General features: G+C 37.5%; 1 protein-coding gene across 2 annotated transcripts; it reads left to right on the top strand.

The window, feature by feature from the left end:
* The first annotated feature begins 607 nt into the window (after positions 1-607).
* Positions 608-17643, top strand: NDUFA5 (NADH:ubiquinone oxidoreductase subunit A5). Of its 2 annotated transcripts, XM_027574597.2 has the most exons (5): positions 608-745; positions 1062-1106; positions 6730-6846; positions 12248-12313; positions 15449-17643. In XM_027574597.2, exons 1-5 carry the CDS (start codon positions 725-727, stop codon positions 15548-15550), a joined length of 351 nt encoding a protein of 116 aa, XP_027430398.2. In that variant the 5' UTR covers positions 608-724; the 3' UTR covers positions 15551-17643. The 2 variants fall into 2 exon arrangements, with proteins under 2 accessions (XP_027430398.2, XP_027430399.2); XM_027574598.2 differs by lacking the exon at positions 1062-1106 and having other exon boundaries at positions 710-745.
* The last annotated feature ends 5265 nt before the right edge of the window (positions 17644-22908 follow it).

Raw genomic sequence — 22908 nt, 5'->3', positions numbered from 1 at the left:
ACCAAATATTAATGCACGTTTTCATCCTTGTTTAGTAAACTCCAGGACGTGGGATCCTGTCTTACAAATTATGTCCCGGTAACTAACACATAATGCGTACTCGATCAATGTTTGCAGAGATAACTGGGGAGACAGACGTGCTATGGTCCGTTATCACTTCACCTGGGGAAATGAGAAAGTGGATGATGTACTTCTGAAAGTGAAGTGGGAAAGTGTTGAGACAGGAAATGGCCTCACACTGCAAACTACTTTGGTGCATTAGACTGAGAATACCGATATGCTTGCGCTATTAACCTTTGCTGCCATGAGACCACTTAGATGATAGCTCCAGAGAACTACTCTCATTTTACTACACACTACACTACGGAAGGGAGGTTGAGGAATTCGCCAAAGGTTAAGCCGAGTGCAGGTTCTGTCGGAGCTTTTTGGAAATTTGGAGTGTTTCTCTCAAACTTTGGGCAAGCCGTCAACGGTAGTAAGAGCAAGAACCGAGACGTAAAGCAGCTTCCTCCACCGTCTGCTTTAGACGCTTGCGTACTCGTTGCGCATGCGTCAATTTTCCCCTTAGAAATGGGCGGGGCGCAGCCTTTGCCTGGGTGGGAATCCTGAGCCCGGCGGAACGAAGCTGTTTCCAAGGTGACGGTGTGGCGGCCTCGGTGGTGGATTGAGCGGGTCTGAGCGAGGTTCCCAGAGGACTGCGCGTCCCCGCCCTGTCGGCGCCGTCATGGCGGGTTTGCTGAAGAAGGTAAGGTGAATGGAGGTCACTGTTGGGTTTTAGACCGTGGGGGTAGTCAGCCCGAAAGCCCCTCATCCCGCGGGTGGTGGCCGCAGCTGGCGCGGGCTTGCCGGTGTTTTGGGGGACCTATTCTGCTGTGCCCTCAGGGGTGACAGATTTGGTAGCTCCGCTCGGAGAGGCAGAAAAAACGCTCCCAACTAGTGGCTCTGAGAGACCGATAGCTGCTTTTAGGCCAGTTTTAGCCCGGGGACTGGTGGTTTTGCCTTTCCTTAGTGTGGTGGGCGCGCGGAAAAAACAGCGTGAATCGTGTCTTGTTTTTGAACAGACCACCGGCCTTGTGGGATTGGCTGTATGTGAAAGTCCACACGAGGTACGTGCTGCTTCATTTCCTGACTTCCCAAGGACGCCTAGAACCCTGTGACCTTGGGGGAAAGGCTAAGGGGATGCGGATATTTCAAGCGTGAAATTACAGCTCAGCCTGAGAGCGGCCTTGAGACAAGAACAGTCTGCTCTGACCGGTGCCCTGTGTTTGCGTGCGTGCGTGCGCCATGACCGCGTTCTTAAGCCGCTCTTGTTCAGTTTTTCCGTAGCCTTCTCGTGGCTTCACTTGTACTTTAACGAATGCCCTCCCATACCTATATCTCCATTTTCCACCTTTAACCCCGCCTCACATTTTCTGCCTAGCTGCCTTAGATTCCAATACACTTTGGCTTACCGCCTATATCGCTCTAGCAATTAACCCCCTATGTCATCAGTTTTCCCTTTTAGTGGGAATGCTTCCATCTAACAAAAACTTCAAAAACCTCCTCCCTCGATCCCTTTCTTCCCTTCAATAATCACACCATTTCTCTCCTCCCCTTTATAGATAACTCGAGTTATCTGTATTTAACTGTCTCCAATTTCTCTTACTGCCCTTTGAACTCACTCCACTCAGACTTGGCTAGAACTGCTTTTTTTTTTTTTTTTTTTAAGATTTTATTTATTTGACAGAGAGAGACACAGCGAGAGAGGGAACACAAACAAGGGGAGTGGGAGAGGGAGAAGCAGGCTCCTCGCTGAGTAGGGAGCCCGATGCGGGGCTCGATCCCAGGACTCTGGGATCATGACCTGAGCCGAAGACAGGCGCTTAAGGACTGAGCCACCCAGGCGCCCCTAGAACTGCTCTTCCAAGGTCACCATGATTTCCATTCTGCTAAATCCATTGGTCAGCTCATGTTTCTCATCTAATTGACCCAGTAATAGCACTTGCCACATTTGGCACTGTCTCCACCAAGCACTTTGTGCTTGGAGACATCTCAGTCTCCTGGGGATTTTTTTGTTTGTTTTTTATCCCCCTTACTCTTTTTGCCTTCTCCTTTTCTGGTTATTTCTCATATTCCAGTTTACAAATTTTGGAGTGCTAAGACTTAGTTCTTGGAACTTTTCTCTATATTTGTCTCCTTGTCTGGACCCAATCTAGTGGTTTTATTATTGTTAATATTTTTTGTTAAAGATTTTATTTATTTGACAGAGAGAGACACAGCGAGAGAGGGAACACAAGCAGGGGGAGTGGGAGAGGGAGAAGCAGGCTTCCCGCGGAGCAGGGAGCCCAATGTGGGGCTGGAGCCCAATGTGGGGCTCGATCCCAGGACCCTGGGATCATGACCTGAGCCAAAGGCAGACACTTAATGACTGAGCCACCCAGGTGCTCCAGTCTAGTGGTTTTAAATACCATCTGTACACTGATAACTGTTAGATTTCTGTGCCAAGCCCTGACTTCTCTTTATGAGAGTCTTCTGTATTTAATTGCTTAGTGATATCTCCACTTGAATGTCAGACAGGCAACCCAGACTTAATGTCCGAATTGAGTTCCTGTTCTTCTGCCTAAAACCTGCTCTTTTTTCAGGCTTGCTCACCTCAATGAATGGCAGTTCCATTCTTGTGTTCACTCAGGTCAAAAACTTTGAGTTCATGTTTAATTTCTCTCTTTTGCTCACACCCCACATTTAGTACTTCATTAAATCCTCTAGGTTTCTACTTTTAGCATATATCCAGATTTTGAGTACTTCTCACCATCTCCTCTGCTACTACCATGGTCTCAGCAACCATCATTAAGCTGTAGATAATTGCATTTGCTTCCTAACTGCCTCTCCTTCCTTGTCACTTCTTCAGTTTGTCTGTCTTCAACCAAGCTAGAGTCAGCCTGACAAATGTGAGTCTGGTCATGTCACTCTGCAAAACTCTCCACTGGCTTTTGATTTCACTTTGAATAGAAGAGTCCTAACAAAGGCCCTCCAGGTAACTATTCAGCACACTGTATGCTACTAATTTATTTTAATCATTTACTCTATTAGAAGATAGGTTTTCATGAAGGCAGGGATTTTTTATTATTTTGTTCACTGCTAGAACAATAACCAGCACATGGTATGTGCTCAGCAAATACAAGGTTTGTTGAATGAATGTTGTGTACTTCTTATGAGTTCACAATGACTCATTATTATCTAAGACGGAACTCATGGTTTTCCCTTTCTAAATCTATTTCTTTTACTGTGGACTCTATTTTTCCTGATGGTATCAGAGTCTTTCTACTCCCTAGACTGGCAGCTGAACATCACGGTTGATACTTCTCTTTCCCCTGTATCTTCATGTTAATTCCAGTGACAAGTTCTCTTGATCCTTTTCTGTAACAGCTCTCCAGTCTGACGTCTTTCCTTTTCTGCCCGTTACCACATCTTCCCCTGCTATTGTTTAGAGAATTGCAGCAACTTTGTTACGGGCCTTTCTGCCTTTTTCACTTCCATCTAGTCCTTTAAGTCACTACTACCTGGTTAATTTTCCTGAAACACAAATCTAATCATGCAATTTCCCTACATCTTTTAATTGCCCACAGAATAATCTCAAATGCTCTAACTTGGCACACAAAACCACTTACAGTCTGACTCTTTCTCTAACCTTATCTCCTAAACATTTCTTGTGTATTCTATATTCTAGCCACATGCTGTCCAATAAAAGTATAATGTGGGTTATAAATGTAAACCATGTTTGTAATTTTAAATTTTCTAGGACTCACTTTTTTAATACAGAAAAGGTAAAAACTAATAATATATTTTATGTAATATATTTAAAATATATTAATGTTTTATTTATTTTAATAAAATATTACCATTTCACAATATAATCAATATAAAAATATATTATACTCTTTTATACTAGATTTTCAAAATCCACTGTGTATTTACATTTATAGCACTCTTAGTTCAGACTAGCCACATTTCAAGTGCTCAATAGTCATATTTGGTCAGTGGCTATTGAACAGCACAGTTTAAGGAAAATAGGACTATATACTGATGGCTTTATGTTCCTTTTATTTTTGCCATTCAATCCTATGTGTGTATTCCATGTATAAAATTGTCTTTTCCTACGTCTTAAGCATCCAAGTTCTACCATTCCTCCAGGTCTATCTCAGTTCTTTTTCTTGAAACTTTCTCTGATACCTGCTGAAGTGACTCCCTCCAATAGAATAATACTAACATTTATTGAAAGTTAATGTGTGTCAGATACTGTTCTAAGTTCTACAACAACCTGTGAAGCAGATATTATTAACATCTTCATTTTAGAACCCAAGTCTCTTAACCTGACCTTTCTATTGCCATATCCTTTGCTAAAATTAAGAAGAAATGAGTCAGGGCACCTGGGTGGCTCAGTCGTTAAGCGTCTGCCTTCCGCTCAGGTCATGATCCCAGGGTCCTGGGATCGAGCCCCGCATCGGGTTCCCTGCTCTGAGGGAAGCCTGCTTCTCCCTCTCCCACTCCCCCTGCCTGTGTTCCCTCTCTCCGCTGTCTCTCTCTCTGTCAAGTAAATAAATAAAAATCTTTAAAAAAAAATAAAAAAAGAAGAAACGAGGCTAGGGGCGCCTGGGTGGCTCAGTCGTTAAGTGTCTGCCTTCGGCTCAGGTCATGATTCCAGGGTCCTGGGATTGAGCCCCACGTCGGGCTCCCTGATCCGCGGGAAGCCAGCTTCTCGCTCTCCCACTCCCCCTGCTTATGTTCCCTCTCTTGCTATCTCTCTCTCTCTGTCAAATAAATAAATAAAATCTTAAAAAAAAAAAAGAAATGAGGGCTAAAAAACCCACATATAATTCAGATTATATGTTATCCAATAATTTCTACATTAGTATAGTTAAAATACCCTCTTATGGAACATCGTATTCAAATATATAAATAATGTCTAAATATGCAGATTACTTTTTAGGAAAAGCAATTCTTAGAGACCCTGAAGATTAATTTGCTTATTCGTATGTATATTGTGAATATATATGAATGAAACTAGGTATTAACACCTATGGATTTTGTACAATTAAACTAAAACAAGTTTCAAATTAAATACAAATAAATAATAAGTTCTTTATCATGTATGTATATTTATGACTATACTTACTACTTATGAACACTTGTGAGTTAGGATCTGCTATAACAGCTTCTTACCATGTGACTTTACTACTGACTGCTGTATGTGAACTTGAAGTTCAGTGTGCTTTAATACAGGCTATACGGTGACTCTGTTCTCGTGTTCCTTTTCTCTTAAGCCTCTGGTGAAACCTTCATTCACATGATACCAACTCAGTCATCATAAGCTGAAGTATTATGACTATATTTAGTTAAGTTTGATCATCCTTTATAATCATTGTTTGTATGTTTTACTTCTACAGAAATTCAAATAAGAAAAATTAAAAAAAAATCTGAATTTGTAGTGCTTAGGATATCAATTTGAGAAATAATGATTTAATAAATGAGTTGATTTTTTTTATTTTTTTTTTTAAAGATTTTATTTATATGACAGAGAGAGACACAGTGAGAGAGGGAACACAAGCAGGGGGAGTGGGAGAGGGAGAAGGCGGCTTCCCGCTGAGCAGGGAGCCCCATATGGAGCTCGATCCCTGGGATCATGACCTGAGCCAAAGGCAGACGCTTAATGACTGAGCCACCCAGGCGCCCCAAAATGAGTTGATTTTTATTTTATTTATTTTTATGATTACGTTATGTTAATCACCATACATTACATCATTAGTTTTTGATGTAGTGTTCCATGATTCATTGTTTGTGCATAACACCCAGTGCTCCACGCAGAACGTGCCCTCTGTAATACCCATCACCAGGCTAACCCATCCCCCCACCCCCCTCCCCTCTAGAACCCTCAGTTTGTTTTTCAGAGTCCATCGTCTCTCATGGTTCGTCTCCCCCTCCGACTTACTCCCCTTCATTTTTCCCCTCCTGCTATCTTTTTCTTCTTTTTTTTTTCTTAACATATATTGCATTATTTGTTTCAGAGGTACAGATCTGTGATTCAACAGTCTTGCACAATTCACAGCGCTCACCATCATTAGCAATAAGTTAGAATGCAGTTTTAGTTCTACTTCTTATCATACCTTTGGCTTATACACAACTTTTGTTCATGCAACATAAAAAGTATCCATATTTATACACTTGACCCTTGAATAGCATGGGTTTGAACTGCATGAGTCCACTTATATGCAGATTTTTTCAGTGAATACAGTACAGTGCTGTAAGTATATTTTCCTTACGATTTTCTTAATAACATTTTCTTTTCCCTAGCTTACTTTATTGTAAGAATATATGTGATACATACAACATATGAAATATGTGTTAACCAACTGTTTATGTTATTGGTCAGGCTTCCAGTCAACAGTAAGCTATTAGTAGTTAAGTTTTGGGGGAGTCATAGGTTATACGTGGATTTTCAACCATGCCGGGGATTGGCTCCCTAACCCCAGCGTTGTCCAAGGGTCAACTGTACTCACATTTTTCCTCATTTATAAAGGTGATGGATAGGGCATAGACATGAAGAAATAGCAATAAGAAAGAGTTAAATGCATTTTAAAAAACAGATGTGAGCCTTTTTTTTTTCTTTTTGTAATTTGTGAGACTTTTTAAAAGTGTTCTGTTGAATCTTTGATGATATTTTAAATTGGAAATGTATGTGATTTGTCTTTTCAGAGGCTAAGAATATTATACACAAAGATTCTTGATGTTCTTGAGCAAATTCCTAAAAACGCAGCATATAGAAAGTATACAGAACAGATTACAAATGAGAAGCTGAGTATGGTTAAAGCGGTAAGTAGCTGTCTTGATTTGGATTTATGGTTTCAATGCAATATTAACAAAAAAGTTCAGTTGCTTATTTTTTACATATTTTACATGTTTTCCTTTCTTTTATTCTTCTGTGCTTTCCTTCCATCCTTTTTCCCTTCATTCAGCAAACTCCTGTTTACTAAGTGCTTTCCATGTGCAAGCCACTGTTAAATACCAGAGTGAAAGAATAACATCAAGTCTCTTAAGTTCACATTGTTCTTTTACCTCTCTTCCCTATCAAGTCCTTTGTTGGTTATTGACTTTCTATAGATACATCAATCCTTACCTCTTTTCTTTAGTTTCAGAGTAGAGAAGAATGAAAGCAAAACAAAAAATGTCTGTTGTGTTTAAAAAAAAATTCCCAGAAATAACTATTTTAGAAAGTGCTTTGTTACAAAGAGGACCGAGTCAGTGTCTTAATTACCAAAAATTGTATCAAACATTGTTACGGACTGACTGTATTTCCCCCCTCCCTCCCCAGATTCATATGTTGAAGCTCTAATCCCCCCAGTATGGATGGAACATCTATAGAAGTAATTAAGGTTAATGAGGTCATAAGATTGGCACCCTGATTCAGTAGGATTAGTGTTCTTAGGAGAAGAGACAGCCATGTGAGGAGGACACAATGAGAAGGTAACTATATGCAAGCCAGAAAGAAAACTCTCATCAGAAACTGACCCTGTTGGACCTTGATTTTGGACTAACAGTCTCCAGAGCAGTGAGAAAATAAATTTCTGTTGTTGAAGCCACACAATCTACGGTATTTTGTTGGCAACCCTAGCAGACTAATACAAGCATTTTACAGGTTTTAAATCAAAGGCTCTAGCCAGACACACCATAGACTGCTGCTAGTTCTTTTATACCAAACTATATTGCCCTCTTGTGCAATTAAATTTTTAAATTATTAAATTTTCACACCAGCAGTTATTTCACAGACTTTTGTAATTATCCAAAAATGTTCATAAACTCTAAAAGTAATTACATGTATGTAATAAGTGGCTCTAATATATTTTTCTTATTATTATGTTACCAAAACCTAGCCCAAAGAGAATAATTATTTTTCCCTGGGTATGCAGCAAAACAATGCAATTTGATTTAGAACTTTTATTTTTAGCTTGGCAATTCTGAAAGTGACTTACAGATTAAAGTCTCTAAGGGGAAGTTCAACATTTCCTTTGATTTCATGTTTTCCTTAAGGTAAGTGGGCTTATGAATTTTTTCCCATCACAGAGTAAGAAATTTCCCTTTCTCTTTGATGAGGTGAAGCTCTTCAACTCTGAGTGTTTCTCTGCTTTCCTTCTCCATAACCTTATTCCACTTTGTTTTTTTCTATTTCTCTTTTTAGCCTCTGATCTTATCTTTCAGATAGCCTCAAAATGTATTTAACTTATTCCTGTCTTGAAAACTGTTATCTTTATATCTTCCTTTATTTTTGCCCTATTTTTCTTTTCTGTCTTAGCCAGTGTCAACCAAAGAATAGTTTACTGTCATTACTTTCACTTATTAGTTTTAAAATAGTTTTCTCTGACTTCGGCTCTTCTGATTGCGTTGTAACTTACTGGTCTGTGTGTAGTTCCATCATACTTCATTATATGCCCCACACTGCCAATAGAGTGATTTTTTTTTTTCAATATATAAATCTGATCCAGGTTCTTCCTGCCTAAAAACCTTCCTGTGGTTTATTGGTTAGTGTTTCTCAGAGGCCGAGTTTAAGAATGTTTGCTGAGTTAATTGTATGAAACTCACCTAACTACTTTTATCTGCAAGTCTTTGATGTACAGCCAGGGTTGGGAACCACTGGCTTCCAGGATAAAGTCCTTAGCATGGTATGGAAGGCACCCCAAGATCTGATTCTGGATTATCTTCTCAGTCTTATGTTGTCATTTCCATTTCGTACCCTATACTTCAGCAATACCAAACAGCTGATAGTTATGTGAATTACATGCAGTTTTATTTTTGTGTTTCTTTTGTGTTTTCTCTTCCCCCTTCCTGGAATGCCCTTACCTTGTCTTTCTGGCAGTTCTTACTCGGGCCTCAAGATCCGTTACTTCTTCCTCCGTGAAACCTTTTCTTACCTCCCCAAGGAGAGATTGACAGTTTCCTTGCTTTTCTTCCATTGTACCTGTCACACTGTATTTTATTTATGTCCTCTCTACTAGTCCATAAGCTACTTATGATTGATGTTTCCATTCATCTTTGTATCCCAAGAATCTAGCATGGTACCTGGTGCTTATATAAGGTCCCGTAGAAATGTTTGTTTATCTAGAAGCCTACATACAAATAGTTTTTTTTAACAATCCCAAGCACTGCATAATAGTTGTATCACTGATTCCTATTTTTGGTAAAATTATTACAGATTTTTAACCCTCAGTCGAGTCTTACACAAAGTCTTCAGTAAATATTGTTATTATTTTAAAGTATCTACTTACTAAGCCAAAAATGGAAATAAAAATAAATACTTTTTCATGTTATACTAGGGAGATAGAATATTGGTGAAAAGTATTGGTTTGTGGCCTGTCCAAAATTTTCATCTCAGCTCTAATCCTTATTTGCTGAGTCACTATTGGCATATTACCCATTTCTCTGTCTCAGTTTCCTCATCTAAAATTTGGGTATAATAATACCTACCTGAATACTTATTGTTAGGACTGAATGAGGTAATATATGTAGAGTGCTTAACATAGTGGAAAGCACATGTGATCAGAACATGGTAGCTTATTAAGCTTAATTACATTGTGCCACTGATAAATAGAGGTCATATTATTAACTTACCTTCACTAAGACAAATTTTGAGTTGTTTTCCTAGCACAAGGTTCTCTTGAGTTGAAAATAATGAACCTTCCTTGCTTGCTTTTCTTCACTCTCCTGGGTCTCTTAACAATGACCACCTTCCCAGTTTTGCTTTTGAAGTTTGGCTTTAAAGCTCAGTTAATTCTGAGTTAAACAGTCTTTCTCAAACATGTTCCTCTGCTTTCCTCCCTCTTCTTTTCCAACTATTTTCATCTATTCAAGAAACAACTGAATGCCTGTTATATGCCATGTATGGTTGTAGGCATGGAAGCCAGTGCCTATATGATAATGAACAAAACGGGTAAAAATCCCTGCTTTCTTGGAGATTATACATTAATGGTGGGAGGCAAAGAAGTAAGTAAGTAAATAAAGAAGTACATTACATAGCATGTTAGAAAGCAGTTAAATGCAGTGAAGGAAAATGAAAAGAGAATGATGTGTATCCGGGTGATGAGGGATGTTATAACACGTTTTTACTTCCTCTGCCTGTTCTAAACTTGGTGGCTGAAAACAATAGAAATTTATTCTTTTACATTTCTGGAAGCCAAAATTCTAAAATTAGTACCAAGGGCCCAAATCAAGGTGTTGACAAGACTGCATTCCTTTTAGAGGTTCTAGGGTAGACCCTGTTCCTTGACTCTTCCAGCTCTGGTGGCTTTCAGCATTTTTTGGCTTATGACCACATCATTCTAATCTCTGCCTCTGTGGTCACATTACTTTCTCTTCTTTTTTATTTTATTTATTTATTTATTTATTTATTTAATTTGAGATTTTGTTTATTTGAGAGAGAGAATGAGAGAGAGAGAGAGCACATGAGGGGGGGAGGGTCAGAGGGAGAAGCAGACTCCCCGCTGAGCAGGGAGCCCGATGTGGGACTCGATCCCGGGACTCCAGGATCATGACCTGAGCTGAAGGCAGTCGCTTAACCAACTGAGCCACCCAGGCGCCCTCACATTACTTTCTCTTCTATGCATAATTTCCCCCTGCCTCTGTCTTATAAGGACATCTGTAATTGCTAGGGCCCACTTGGAGAATTTAGGATAGATAATCTCTCTGTCTCAGAATTCTTAATTACATCTGCAGAGTATTTGCCACACAAGGTAACGTTCATAGGTTTTATGGATTAGGTCATGTACATTTTGTGGGGCATTGTTTAGCCTACCACAGTATAAATTATTATCAGACTGGGCCTCACCCAGAAAGTAATATATGAGCAAAAACTTGAATGGAAGTGAAGGAACAAGCCATGCAGATATCCGTGGTCAGCCAGCAGATGCCCAGAAGCAGAAACATGCCAGTTCCTGTAGAAAATAGCTTTGTTTTTTTTCTCCCTCTTTTCATTCCATTTGTGGGCCAAAAAACCATCCTATTCACACCTTACTTATGTAAGTGTAAGTGTATAGAACATGGTTTCTGGATCTCACAAAGCTCAGTTTACTAGCAATAAATACATGTCATTGTATTTTCTAGGTACCCTATTAGCATTTCTTTTTTTTTATTAAAGATTTTTATTTATTAATTTGACAGAGAGAGACACAGCAAGAGAGGGAACACAAGCAGGGGGAGTGGGAGAGGGTGAAGCAGGCTTCCCGCGGAGCAGGGAGCCCAATGCGGGGCTTGATCCCAGGACCCTGAGAGCGTGACCTGAGCTGAAGGCAGATGCTTAACGACTGAGCCACCCAGGCGCCCTTGCATTTCTTTTTTAAAAAACCTCTTATTGAAGAATAATGTACCAAAATGTGCAGAAATCATAAATGTAGAGTTTGATGAATTTTCACAAAGTAATCACACCCATGTTAACACCAAATCAAAAAGAGGACATTTCCAGAATGCCCAAACCCTCTCTTTCTTCCCTCCAAGTTACTACCCTCCTAAAGATAACTACTCTTCTGACCTCTGTCACGACAGATACATTTCACCTGTTTTTAACTTTCTATAAATGGAATCATCAGTCTGTGCTCTTTTGTGTGTAGTTTCTTTATTTTAATATTATGTTTGAGAGAATCATCTATGTTTTTACTTACAGTTGTTATTCGTATTTTCTCATTGCTATGTAGTATTCTATATATATATATCCAAATACTATAATTTATTCATTAATTCTATATATGATTATTTGAATTATTTCTAGTTTAGGGTTATAATTTGTGCTGCTGTGAACATTGTTGGACATGCCATTTGGTTAATGTATTATACATTTCTGTTTGGTGTATACCTAGGAGTGGAATTCTGGGTCATAGGATAGCATTTATTTCAAATACTAATGTTCTGAGATGAAATATAGGAAGTACTAAGAAAATAAAGTGGTATTTTAAAATCTGTGTTTTAGAAAGACCGAGTTGGACATCATATTTCTTACTCTTGATATGCAAGTTAATATTAAGACAGAAAAGCAATAAAATAGTAGAGATTAAACGGGTTTCCACCAGATACTTGGCAAACATTAGTAAGGGTTTAATGAAAGAAAAATTAATTGTGTTTGCTACAGTAAGTGCTATTTTATATTTGGGTCTTTTTAATTAGGATATTAAAACATTCAGATATTGTGCTCCTTTCTTTAAATCTTTTTTTCTTTTTTCCGCTTAAATTACAGGAACCAGATGTTAAGAAATTAGAAGACCAACTTCAGGGTGGCCAACTAGAAGAGGTGATTCTTCAGGTAAAGAAAAAGTTGAATATTTAGATGTTTGGCTTTTTAAATGGTCAGAGGCACAATACTTAGAGACACAAAACTGACATTCCAGAAAAAAGGAAAAACTAAATTTCTTTATATCAACTCTGAAATATAAGAATAATCACATATAGGAAATATTTCTATCATGTATATGTCAATTAAATATTTATCAGTAATTATAACTTGAATTTATGAGGCTTCTTTTGGAAATTTGGAGTTGGATACACCTTGAATTTAATCAGCATGGTCTTGTTAGCCTTTAGTTCAAACTAGTAACACAATATTTCTGTTATTTGAATAATTTTATCTTTTTAGATACATACTTTTATGTTTTAAAGGCTTAGTATATTTTGAATATGGAGAAATACAGATTTTTTGAATCATAAAATCATAAAGTTAAAATGTATTTTTATTTTTGACTTTGATTAACACATCTATGCCTTTTTCTTTTTAAGTTGTGCATTTTTTCCCCAATTACTAGTAAGGTTAAACTTAAAATATGTTCTTGTATTTTGTGTTTTATAAATTATATCATTCATGGTTTTACGCTATCATTTGTTTTTAGTGCTTTTCTTCTATATTTCTTTGAGTGTTTTTTAAAATAAAAGAGATTTTAACCTTAAATTTTGCTGTATTTGCACATTTTTTCCGTCTCTTCTTTGCCTTTTGACTTCAACTCAATATTTTCTCTCATGTAGAGATTTTTAAAATTTTTATTTGGTCAACTCACCCTCCCCCTTTGCCCCACCACTTCAGACCCCCTCTCCCTGCCCCAATATTATAGGTTTAGATGTCTACCCTTAGAAGCCATCTGATACTCGTTTCATTTAATTTGTACATTTTTTGTATTTTAAAAAAATACAACCATTTCTTCTTGGGTTTTATTAAAGGACAAAAGGAAATATTGGGTAGTATGGGTGATTAGGGAGGTATATCACCAATAGACATGACACACAAATTCAGAAGATGTTAGATGGCTTTGTTAAGAGAGGAATAGGGCATTCGGAGAACTTTTTATGAATGTAGACTATTTCGGTCATTCCAAGGCCTATTTTCCTGGCCTTCTACTCATGGGCCAACTGTTTGTTACCATATGGGAGCTTGGTACTAACTTAGTATTGTCCTTTTCCTGTTCTTTCTTTTCTGTCAGAGCTCACTTTGATCATGACTTTAGTTTAACTTATACATTAATTTATCATGCAATTGCAGTCTCAGGGTACAATAGGTGTTTTTTTTTGTTTTTTTGTTTTTTTTTTAAAGATTTTTTTTATTTATTCATGAAAGACAGAGAGAGAGGCAGAGGGAGAAGCAGGCTCCCAAGGAGCAGGGAGCCCGACACGGGACTCGATCCCAGGACCCTGGGATCACGACCTGAGCCGAAGGCAGACGCTTAACTATCTGAGCCACCCAGGCCCCCCTACAATAGGTGTTTTTATGTCAGCTGTGCCATTCTCCACATTTTCATGGGCAGTATTAAAGTTAAATTTTAATAATGTTTTACTTTACCTAATATATTTAAAATACTGAAACATAATCAATATTAAAATATTGACATATTTTATATTCTTTTTTTATACTAAGTCTTTAAAATCTTTTGTGTATTTTATACTTGCAGCACATCTGAATTTGAACTAGCTGCATTTCAAATGCCTACTCAGTAGTCACATGTAGGTAGTAGCTACCATTTTGGATAGCCCATTTCTAGAGGGGTAGTATGAGAGAAATAAGGAAAAGGTAGTGTGTTAGAAGCCAAGGAAGAGGGGGCACCTGGTGGCTCAGTCAGTTGAGCATCTGCCTTTGGCTCAGGTCATGATCCCAGGGTCCTGGGGTTGAGCCCTGCGTTGGGCTCCCTGCTCGGTGGGAGGCCTGCTTCTCCCTTGCCCTCTCCCCCTGCTTGTGTTCCCTCTCTCGCTGTGTCTCTCTCTGTCAAAAATAAATAAATAAAATCTTAAAAAAAAAAAAAAAAAGCCAAGGAAGAGAGTAGGAGTAGGCAACAGGGGTCTCATGCAGCTGGGTCAGCTACCTGAATTGGGGTTGACCTCGGTGATGTTCAGGCCCCCACACTACACGATGCCTTGGGGGCTTAAAGAAAGCATGAATGGTCAAGAGACCCAGGCCAAAGGGCCATCAGGGAAACAGCCATCTTTAGGGATATTTTTAGTTAGTATTTATGCTATTTTCTCATTTCAGCATTAGTAAATCCCTCTACCCTCAGATTTCTATTAATCTACTTTTTAAGTCATTGTTTGTATACATTTTAGACTTGCTGCTAAACATAGATTGGCTGTTTTGCCCCACTGGCATAAATGAGGCATTGCACTTATTTGGCACTTAACTCTGTATTTGAATTCCTTCTCTGACATCCTGACAAGTGTTTAACAGTGTTCTTCTAAGTTGGCTAGAGTTGTCATAGGTCTTTTTCTTGTATAAAAATGTGAAATAAAAAGATACATAAAATATTTGTTAAATATGTTATAAATTTGCTTGAAGGGAAACAAGCAAATGTAAAATAATTGACTAAGGAAATTAATTCAATCAATAAATAATTTTTGTGCACCTATGATATTCTACACTCCATAGATCACTGTTTTACAAACTGGGTCTTAAGTGATTATGGGTCAAGAAATCAGATGGGTTGTGACTAGCAGGTAAAAAAATAATAGAAAATAATGTATCATAGCTAGTAAAGGTAATGATATTTTTAGTTTTGTTTTACTTTTATATGTATATTATGGATCCTTTAGTAGAATTTGTTTGTTGTGTTTTACTGTGGCCCATGATAAAACATAGACGAAGAGACATCTCATTCTCAAAGAATTTGTAGTCTAATGGTGAAACAGACAATTAAGATTAAAAATTCACCAAGTAAACTTTTGAACACTCTCATAGCAAATTTTAATCAAATAGAAAAAATCAAAAGCCATCCTTTCTTACTCATGATTATGTAGCTATGAGAATTAAGATAATTTCATTAATAATGTTCAACATTTGATGGTGGAACGGTTTATTAGGTATTAATATGTTGACAACAGTTCTAATAATTATATTTCAGTCATTAGTTATGATAAATACCTGTTGAACAGTGTAATCAAATGATCTTTTAAAAATTTTTATTAACAGGCTGAAAATGAACTAAGTCTGGCCAGAAAAATGTTACAGTGGAAACCATGGGAGCCTTTAGTGGAAGAGCCTCCTGCCAACCAGTGGAAGTGGCCAATATAATCATCATTGAATGACTAGTGTGTTCATGGGAAGTGGATGTAATTAAATGTTCTGTTACATTAAAAATGTTTCTATATTATTGACATAATCAAGAAAACTAATACAGAGCATATTTAGGACACTTCTTAAAATTGATACTACGGTATAGGGACTTGTGAATCCATGTTTGATATGTAAAGCATTCATTTAAGCTATCTTAAAGATTTTGTTGGAGTTTTTTTTGTTGTTTGTTTTTTACAGAGAGGTTGTGGAAAGATTTGAAAGTTAATTGGAAAAATTCCTATAGATTTTCAATGCAGAAGCCATAACCAAAATGTTAAGTATTTATAGTGGCATCTTCAACACATCATTTAATGATTTTTATCTTGGAAAAAAAACAGGAAAGATACTTTATTATTATTATTGTTTAGACAAATTTAAAAGTGAAGTAGAGTAAAAACCATCAAGTTATAGCTGTACAGTTGAGGAAATTGATTTGGTATTTGGAAGAAAAATTTCTTTCTTGAAAGAAAAAATTTCTTATAGTGGTAGTTGGAAAAACTTTTCCATTTGTCTCATTTAAAGAAGTTAGCTTTCTGTTCTTAGCCTTTAGTTTTCTTGATCACCCAAAGTACATCAGATTGAGATAGAATTTATGTAAAAGGAAAGACATCAAGAGTTCCTAAAGTTTTTCATAGGCTTATATTCAGAACATCTTACTCATACATGGGTTGTAACTTCCTAGTGGAATCACCAGGTAGTTTACACTAAGTTTCCAATATGAGTGCAGTTGGGTATCAAACCCAAAATAAGTGCTAATTCAAGGAAAGAAACAATTGGCATAAATTACTTTTCACGTGTCCTCACCCTTTCACCCTAGACCCTATCATTTCTAAATACTTAAATTTGGTATTTTTTAACTTTAAAGATAGTGCTTTTGTGTGTGTTTGTACAAATATGTTTTTGTGTCTTTTGCTATCCCTTGGAGCAAAGTAGAATCATTCAGAATTTTCAGAAAGAGAAAATTGTACTTTTTTTCTGATATATTTCTCCCCTTACAGAGCTGTAAATTGAATGGTAAATAAATATTAAATGAAGTGGATTGAGTTACTTTTCAGCAGTCAGAATGCAAGAGAAAGCTTCTGTGGGGGAAGTGGGAAAAGCCTTAGAGAGAGGCAGAAGTCCAGGGGTTCTCATCCCAGGGGTCTAGTGCTATCAAGAACTCAAGTGGAGGCAAGTTGTCAACCTGTCAGATTGATCTATTTCCTTCTTTGTAAAAAAAAGTAGAACTTATGATTTATAGCTTCCTTTTCAGTTCTAAATATTTGCTTTAAATATAATACATTATATTTATAGATATAAAAAAATAGGTGCTCCTAAAACATATCTGTATAGATACTTTCAAGCAGATTTCCTAACCAACCATTTTTTTTTCAGGTCCTTTGAGCACATGAAAACAGAAAGATGGCTTGATGTGTCTATCAGACTTTTTAGCTTCACCTCCCACAATTCTTGGGTGTCATATATTTAACCAACAGGGCTCCTGTTGTAGCTGTTAATAAAAAGGGGACCGTATTGATGTTTGCTTTAGAAATGCTAGTGGTAAGATAGTAGTAGTATAGTAATAATATAATAATAATAGCTAATATTTGTTAATGTTTGCCAGGTACTATTCTAAGTACATGACTAAATTTCACTCTTATATCTGCACTACAACTCTTAAAAGTGTGATCCTGCAAATTACCTCCATTTCTCTAGGTAAGGAAACCAGGATTCTGTGTGAGTAGTGCTCTTCTGCAATTGTAGGCCATTGTAGGCAACATGGGCACCTTGGAAAAACAGGTGAAAAGGTGGTGTAATAATAACCAAGGTCACATAGCTAGTAAGACGTGGAGCTAAATTTTGAACCTGGACAGTCTTGCTCCAGAACTCATGTTCCTAACCATTATATTATTTTTTATGAATATTCTTGGGTTGCTGTCACTCCTGCCTGTACCATATGGACTGTACCAAAAGAACCTATTTCCTGCTTTCTTGATTTGTTTTGTCAAAATGACTATGTCATTAAAAACTGTCAACTTTAAAAAAAAATGACTATAAAGAACAAATAGGAACAGGGGTAGTAAACTGGATTTCATTTTGTGTAAAAATCTTCATATGGAATATAGGAAAATAATGTAAATGGGGTATGTGTTTAAAAGGCATTGCTGTGTGGTCCATGTTTTTACATTTATTAACTGCCATTCCAGCTGCTCATATACCTTACACCTGATAGTTTTTACTCCTTCAGGTATTTTCTGGTTGCTTCCTATAACTTCCAGATCAGGCTTTCTTATCACTTTACGAATAATTCTTCAGATCTTCAGTGTTGCTGAGTGGCTTCTAGACTAATTTGAGTAATTTTCAGAATGGCTCATTTCAACTCCTCCTAGGCTCTCATGTTTCGTTCAGATTAATCATACACCAGACACTTCAAAAGAAAAAGAAGCTAATCAGTTTGAGCTTTGCAAACAAGAAAATGGCAGCAAAGTCGATGCTCCCTTTCTTCTATCTGTGAACTGAGTGCAGAATATTCAAATTTATCCCATTCTTTCCTTTGGAATGGAAATGATTTGTATCTAGGATGATCATACGATTTTTCATTCGACCTGTAATGATTTTGAGAGAAAAAGGAAGTATTAATAATTTTATAAGGGTAACAGGTATAAACTATGACTATCATGGGCAAACAGGGTATGTGGCACCCACTGAAGTAACAAGGTTGCGGGCTGCCATCGGTTTCTACACCAGAAGTTAGAGAAGTAGTCTTACCTGAGTAGAAGGGGTATGTCAGCAGTGGCAGCCATTATGAGCCACCAGGCCTCAGGTTTTATCGTGTCCCTTCAGTCTCCATTCTACCATCTGCCCCTCCCCTCCCCAGCTTCCCCTCAGAATTGAGGGATGGAAGAAAAGGAGCTTATCTTTGTTGTTTCCTTTTCTAATCTTAAAGTGCAGTTAGAGAAGTGAAGCTAATTCACCTTTTTGCTGCTATTGTTATAATGCAAAGTAGATTTATTTTTAAAAAAATTTTTAAAGATTCTTTTTGACAGAGATCACAAGTAGGCAGAGGGAGAGGCAGAGGGAGAAACAGGCTCCCCACTGAGCAGAGAGCTTTATGCAGGGCTCAATCCCAGGCCCCAGGGAACATGACCTGAGCCAAAGGCAGACGCCCAACTGACTAAACCACCCAGGTGCCCCTGCAAAGCAGATTTATTTTTAAGCACAGCAATGAGGATTAGGATACTAGATAAAAGTGAGAGCAGTCTTTCACAGCTGACTGGAACCTACTACAATGGAGAGGCTTGCTGTGTTGCCTTCAGACGTTAAGTCTTCACCTGATACTTCAGCAGGCTGTTCAAACAGATTCCCTTTGGGCCAGCTCTTATAATTCCTTCTGACTGCCAAGATGGCATTCCAGATAGTCCATGTTCTGTTTATTCAGGAACTCTGCCATGAAGTCTAAGAGATCAGTTTCACTCTTCTCAGAAGACAAGATCTTCAGGTCTTGCAGGACCTTCACATGTGCTCCAACTGCAGAGCAGAGTTTGTATGCCACTTTCCTATTATCTACATCAGGCGTCAATCACTGGAAGGCAGATGCTATACCCTCATGTTTTCTGTCAAAGGGAGGAAATCAACAATGTTCTGTATAAGAAAATTTCCATATCTTGGCTAATATCAGCTTTTTCTTTTTCCTCCCAGGCTCCATGGTTATATAAACAAATAGAAGTTAAAGAAACCTAGGCAGGTGTGTTCTGGTGTCTAGGGTAAAGTAGCAAATCGAGGAACATGCTATGAGTATTTTCCATCTGGGGATAGAATTTCCTTTAAAACTCAGTACTTAATGGGATTGCAGCCTATGCTACAGTAATAGTAATACTAACATTTTGAGAAAAAAGTAAATGAGAAGATAGAAGTTTGGCTTACAGCGGGATGAAGAGGTTTATTTTTAATAGAGTTCACAAGAAATCAAAGTGGGAATGTGATAGGTGATTTAAATTATTGATGGGGACTGGAGAAATTTAAAGTATTTAGAGGGAGTAAGCCAAAATTCTAGTTAGTGAAGGAAAGTAGTGAGAACAATAGTGAATTAGAATAGGCTACCCCAAAGTCCTAATGTCTTAACACAACAGAAGTTTGTTTCTTATTCATATACATGTCTAATGAGGGTTGACATTTCTCAAAAGAGTCACATAAGGGATCTAGGCTGAGGATGATGCCGTTTCAACACATGCTCCCATAACCATAGGGCAGGGGAAAGGGAACATACCAATCACACACAGAAACAAAAAGGAAACAAATTTTTGAATGTGCTTTAAAACTCATACACTTAGCTTGCCATGCATTGCTAATAATGAGTTTTCAAAGTGATCTTTAAGTTTATATTAGTAGGTAATTTTTTGTAGTGTTCTTAAATGGAATTTATGATGGATTAGCTTCTTTCTGTATATGACTAAAGGAAAAGCATTGCAGAGATTGTTTTTTGGGATTTCTCATGATCTTCAAATAGTGTTTTGTTTTTTTTCAGGTGAACATTTTAGGCACTTCTAAAAAATATTACTATTTTATGACAATATTTCATTTTACTCTTTTTTTCTATAACTGGGTAAAACCAAACTTTTTTGATAACTCATTTGGAAGCAAAATCTGACCTGACTTGACATAAAGCTATTTGTGGTCTTTATCTCACTTTAGTGTGAATATGAATATATTTTTGCCACAGAATTCTTAATGTATTTGATTCTGGACTACTTCCCCAGACCTACTGACAGTGTTACAGAATATACAGTATATGTCCATATTACCTTTCAAAAATCTGAAAAACCTGAATTAATTCACATCTGTCTGTTAAGGTTTCAGAAAAGGGACTATAGATCTGTATTTATACAGTCTCTTGGGGCACCTGGGTGGCTCAGTCATTAAGCATCTGCCTTCGGCTCAGGTCATGATCCCGGGGTCTTGGGTTCGAGCCCCACATCGGGCTCCTTGCTCAGCAGGAAGCCTGCTTCTCCCTCTCTCACTCCCCCTGCTTGTGTTCCCTCTCTTGCTGTGTCTCTCTCTGTCAAATAAATAAATAAAATCTTTAAAAAAAAATTTAAAAAAATATACAGTCTCTTAAGGTCATAGAGGTATGATCCAAATTTAGTCCAAAAGCGTAATTTTCAGGTTTTCTAAATCCTAATATTTTCTCTCATTCATTCATTCATATCAAATTACATTTTAGCTTGGAGTAACACTGGGAAATACTTTGGAGATGCTTGATTTCATAAAGCCACTAGGTGGCATCTTTATAGAAATAAAAGCACATTAAAAGAAATACTTATTCTATAAATAAATACTGATATAAATAAAGGTAGATGTTTCATGAAAAATAAAGGTAAGTCATTTGAGGCACTAAATCCTGAGAAAATGCATAAGTTTATTGTGAAAAGTAAAATATGAAATTTAAAAATTACCATTTTCAGAATTGAGAGTCTTTTCCTATTGGTTTTCAGTTTGCATTCACATTTATCTTGTATAACCAAACAACTATATATTTGTGTGTGTATATATGTGTGTGTGTGTGTGTGTGTGTGTGTGTGTGTGTGTTTGTGATTTTGATATGTAATAACCATTTCCACCTGAAGACACTACCTCAGAAACCCACCAATTAAGTTAGGCTCATTATTTTAAGATTGTGTTGTATAAGATCATCTCTACAGCCAACTATAAATAAAATATGAACATACAGTGGTTATCAAGTCACGTTTAACACTGGGAAGTACTTAAAGTTCTCTACCACCAGGTTTTCTTCCCTCTGTCTCTTGCCTCTGTGCTTAAACCCACTTTTTTCATAGCATCCCTAACACTGAGGACAACAAATGATACATTTTAAAGAGAAGACCCAGAAAGGTGAGTGTTTAAAACCAATGGAATTCTCATTACTAATAAAATTTAAGGTACATTATGATTTACCTGGTTTGCGCATGAAGGACTAACCCTAGCAGTTATATGAATGCTTCCCCCTCTTTTCTCTGCTCTTTATGAATGGTGGATTCATGAAGTGATTTAAACACATTTGCTTTTATTTAAAACCATTATTAAAGACATATTTGAGAATGTAATGCATATTTTATATTCTTCTGGTAAGAAATCTGTCATAAAATGGGATGAAGACATTGGGCAAAAATGAAATTGGACATTAGGAAGTTCTTGGGGAGATGAGAATGCAATTGGAGCAGAATGCTATAAAGGAATGAAGGCAATGAACATTATGAAGGAAGAATGGACTTGTACTATAGACAATAAAAATTTTAATCACTTAGTATTATATGCTTTTTAAATATCAAAAGGTGTTAAACAGCATAAAATAGTGGTTTAAAATCGAGGTTCTGGAATCAGAATGGGTTTAATCCTGGCTCCCCGACTAAACCTCTCTGAGCCTTAGTTACCTCACTGGTAAAATGAGGCCAATCAGTAAAATCCTTGTAAGGATTAAATTAGAAATATATGTTAAGTGCTTAGTAACAAATAATACTTAATACTAGCTATTATTATGAAGCCACGTGATAGTTATCACTACATTTGCAATAGGAACATAATTGATCCTTTTCCCCAATAACATGTGCTTCTTTAAAAACCTTAAAGAATTTATAGTGATAGAAAAACACCTTTAGGGCGCCTGGGTGGCTCAGCTGGTTAAGCGACTGCCTTCGTCTCAGGTCATGATCCTGGAGTCCCGGGATCGAGTCCCGCATCGGGCTCCCTGCTCAGCGGGGAGTCTGCTTCTCCCTCTGACCCTCTTCCTTCTCGTGCTTTCTATCTCTCATTCTCTCTCTCTCAAATAAATAAATAAAATCTTTAAAAAAAAAAAAAGAAAAACACCTTTATAATTCCGTGATTAACAAAAGTTTTGCTTCTCCTGACTTAAAAAAGGGAATAGCTCCTGTCTCCCTTTTTTCTTTGGCAGCCCGGAAACTAAGAGCCAAGTTCTAATTTTAATAAATGCAAGTAGGCACCTACTGCGTACGACTGTGTTCTCCTCTGTCAAGGTCTTCACTCTCACTTTATGTTTACATTTTCGCCAATCCCGATTTTTTATATCTATAAGCCAAATTGCTGTCAGCGTTTGGTTCAGAGAACTGTGCCGTTTCACAAGTGTAAACGAGTTTGGAGAGTAGCGTCCCATTCACTTTGGGATGTACGTAACCTGAACAGGACAGCCCTCCCGGCCGGCTTCCTCCTCCCGCCCCTCCCTCTGCCTCACTGTTCCCCCCGCCGCTCCCCCCTGGCCCCGCCCCTTCCCTCCCCTGCGTTTCTTCCCAGCGAGAGCACCGCCTCTTCTCGCGGGACCTGAGCGT

This window comes from Zalophus californianus, chromosome 12, assembly GCF_009762305.2.
Source record: "Zalophus californianus isolate mZalCal1 chromosome 12, mZalCal1.pri.v2, whole genome shotgun sequence".
In the NCBI taxonomy this organism is placed as follows: Eukaryota; Metazoa; Chordata; class Mammalia; order Carnivora; family Otariidae; genus Zalophus; species Zalophus californianus.
Note: the sequence above shows the minus strand (reverse complement) of the source record. Positions and strands in the feature narration are given on the sequence as shown.

Coding starts and splice junctions, on each gene's coding strand:
- NDUFA5 (XM_027574597.2), top strand. CDS start 725: ATGGCGGGTTTGCTGAAGAAG. Junction 746..1,061: donor TGGCGGGTTTGCTGAAGAAG/GTAAGGTGAATG, acceptor GTTTTTGAACAG/ACCACCGGCCTTGTGGGATT. Junction 6,847..12,247: donor AGCTGAGTATGGTTAAAGCG/GTAAGTAGCTGT, acceptor CTTAAATTACAG/GAACCAGATGTTAAGAAATT.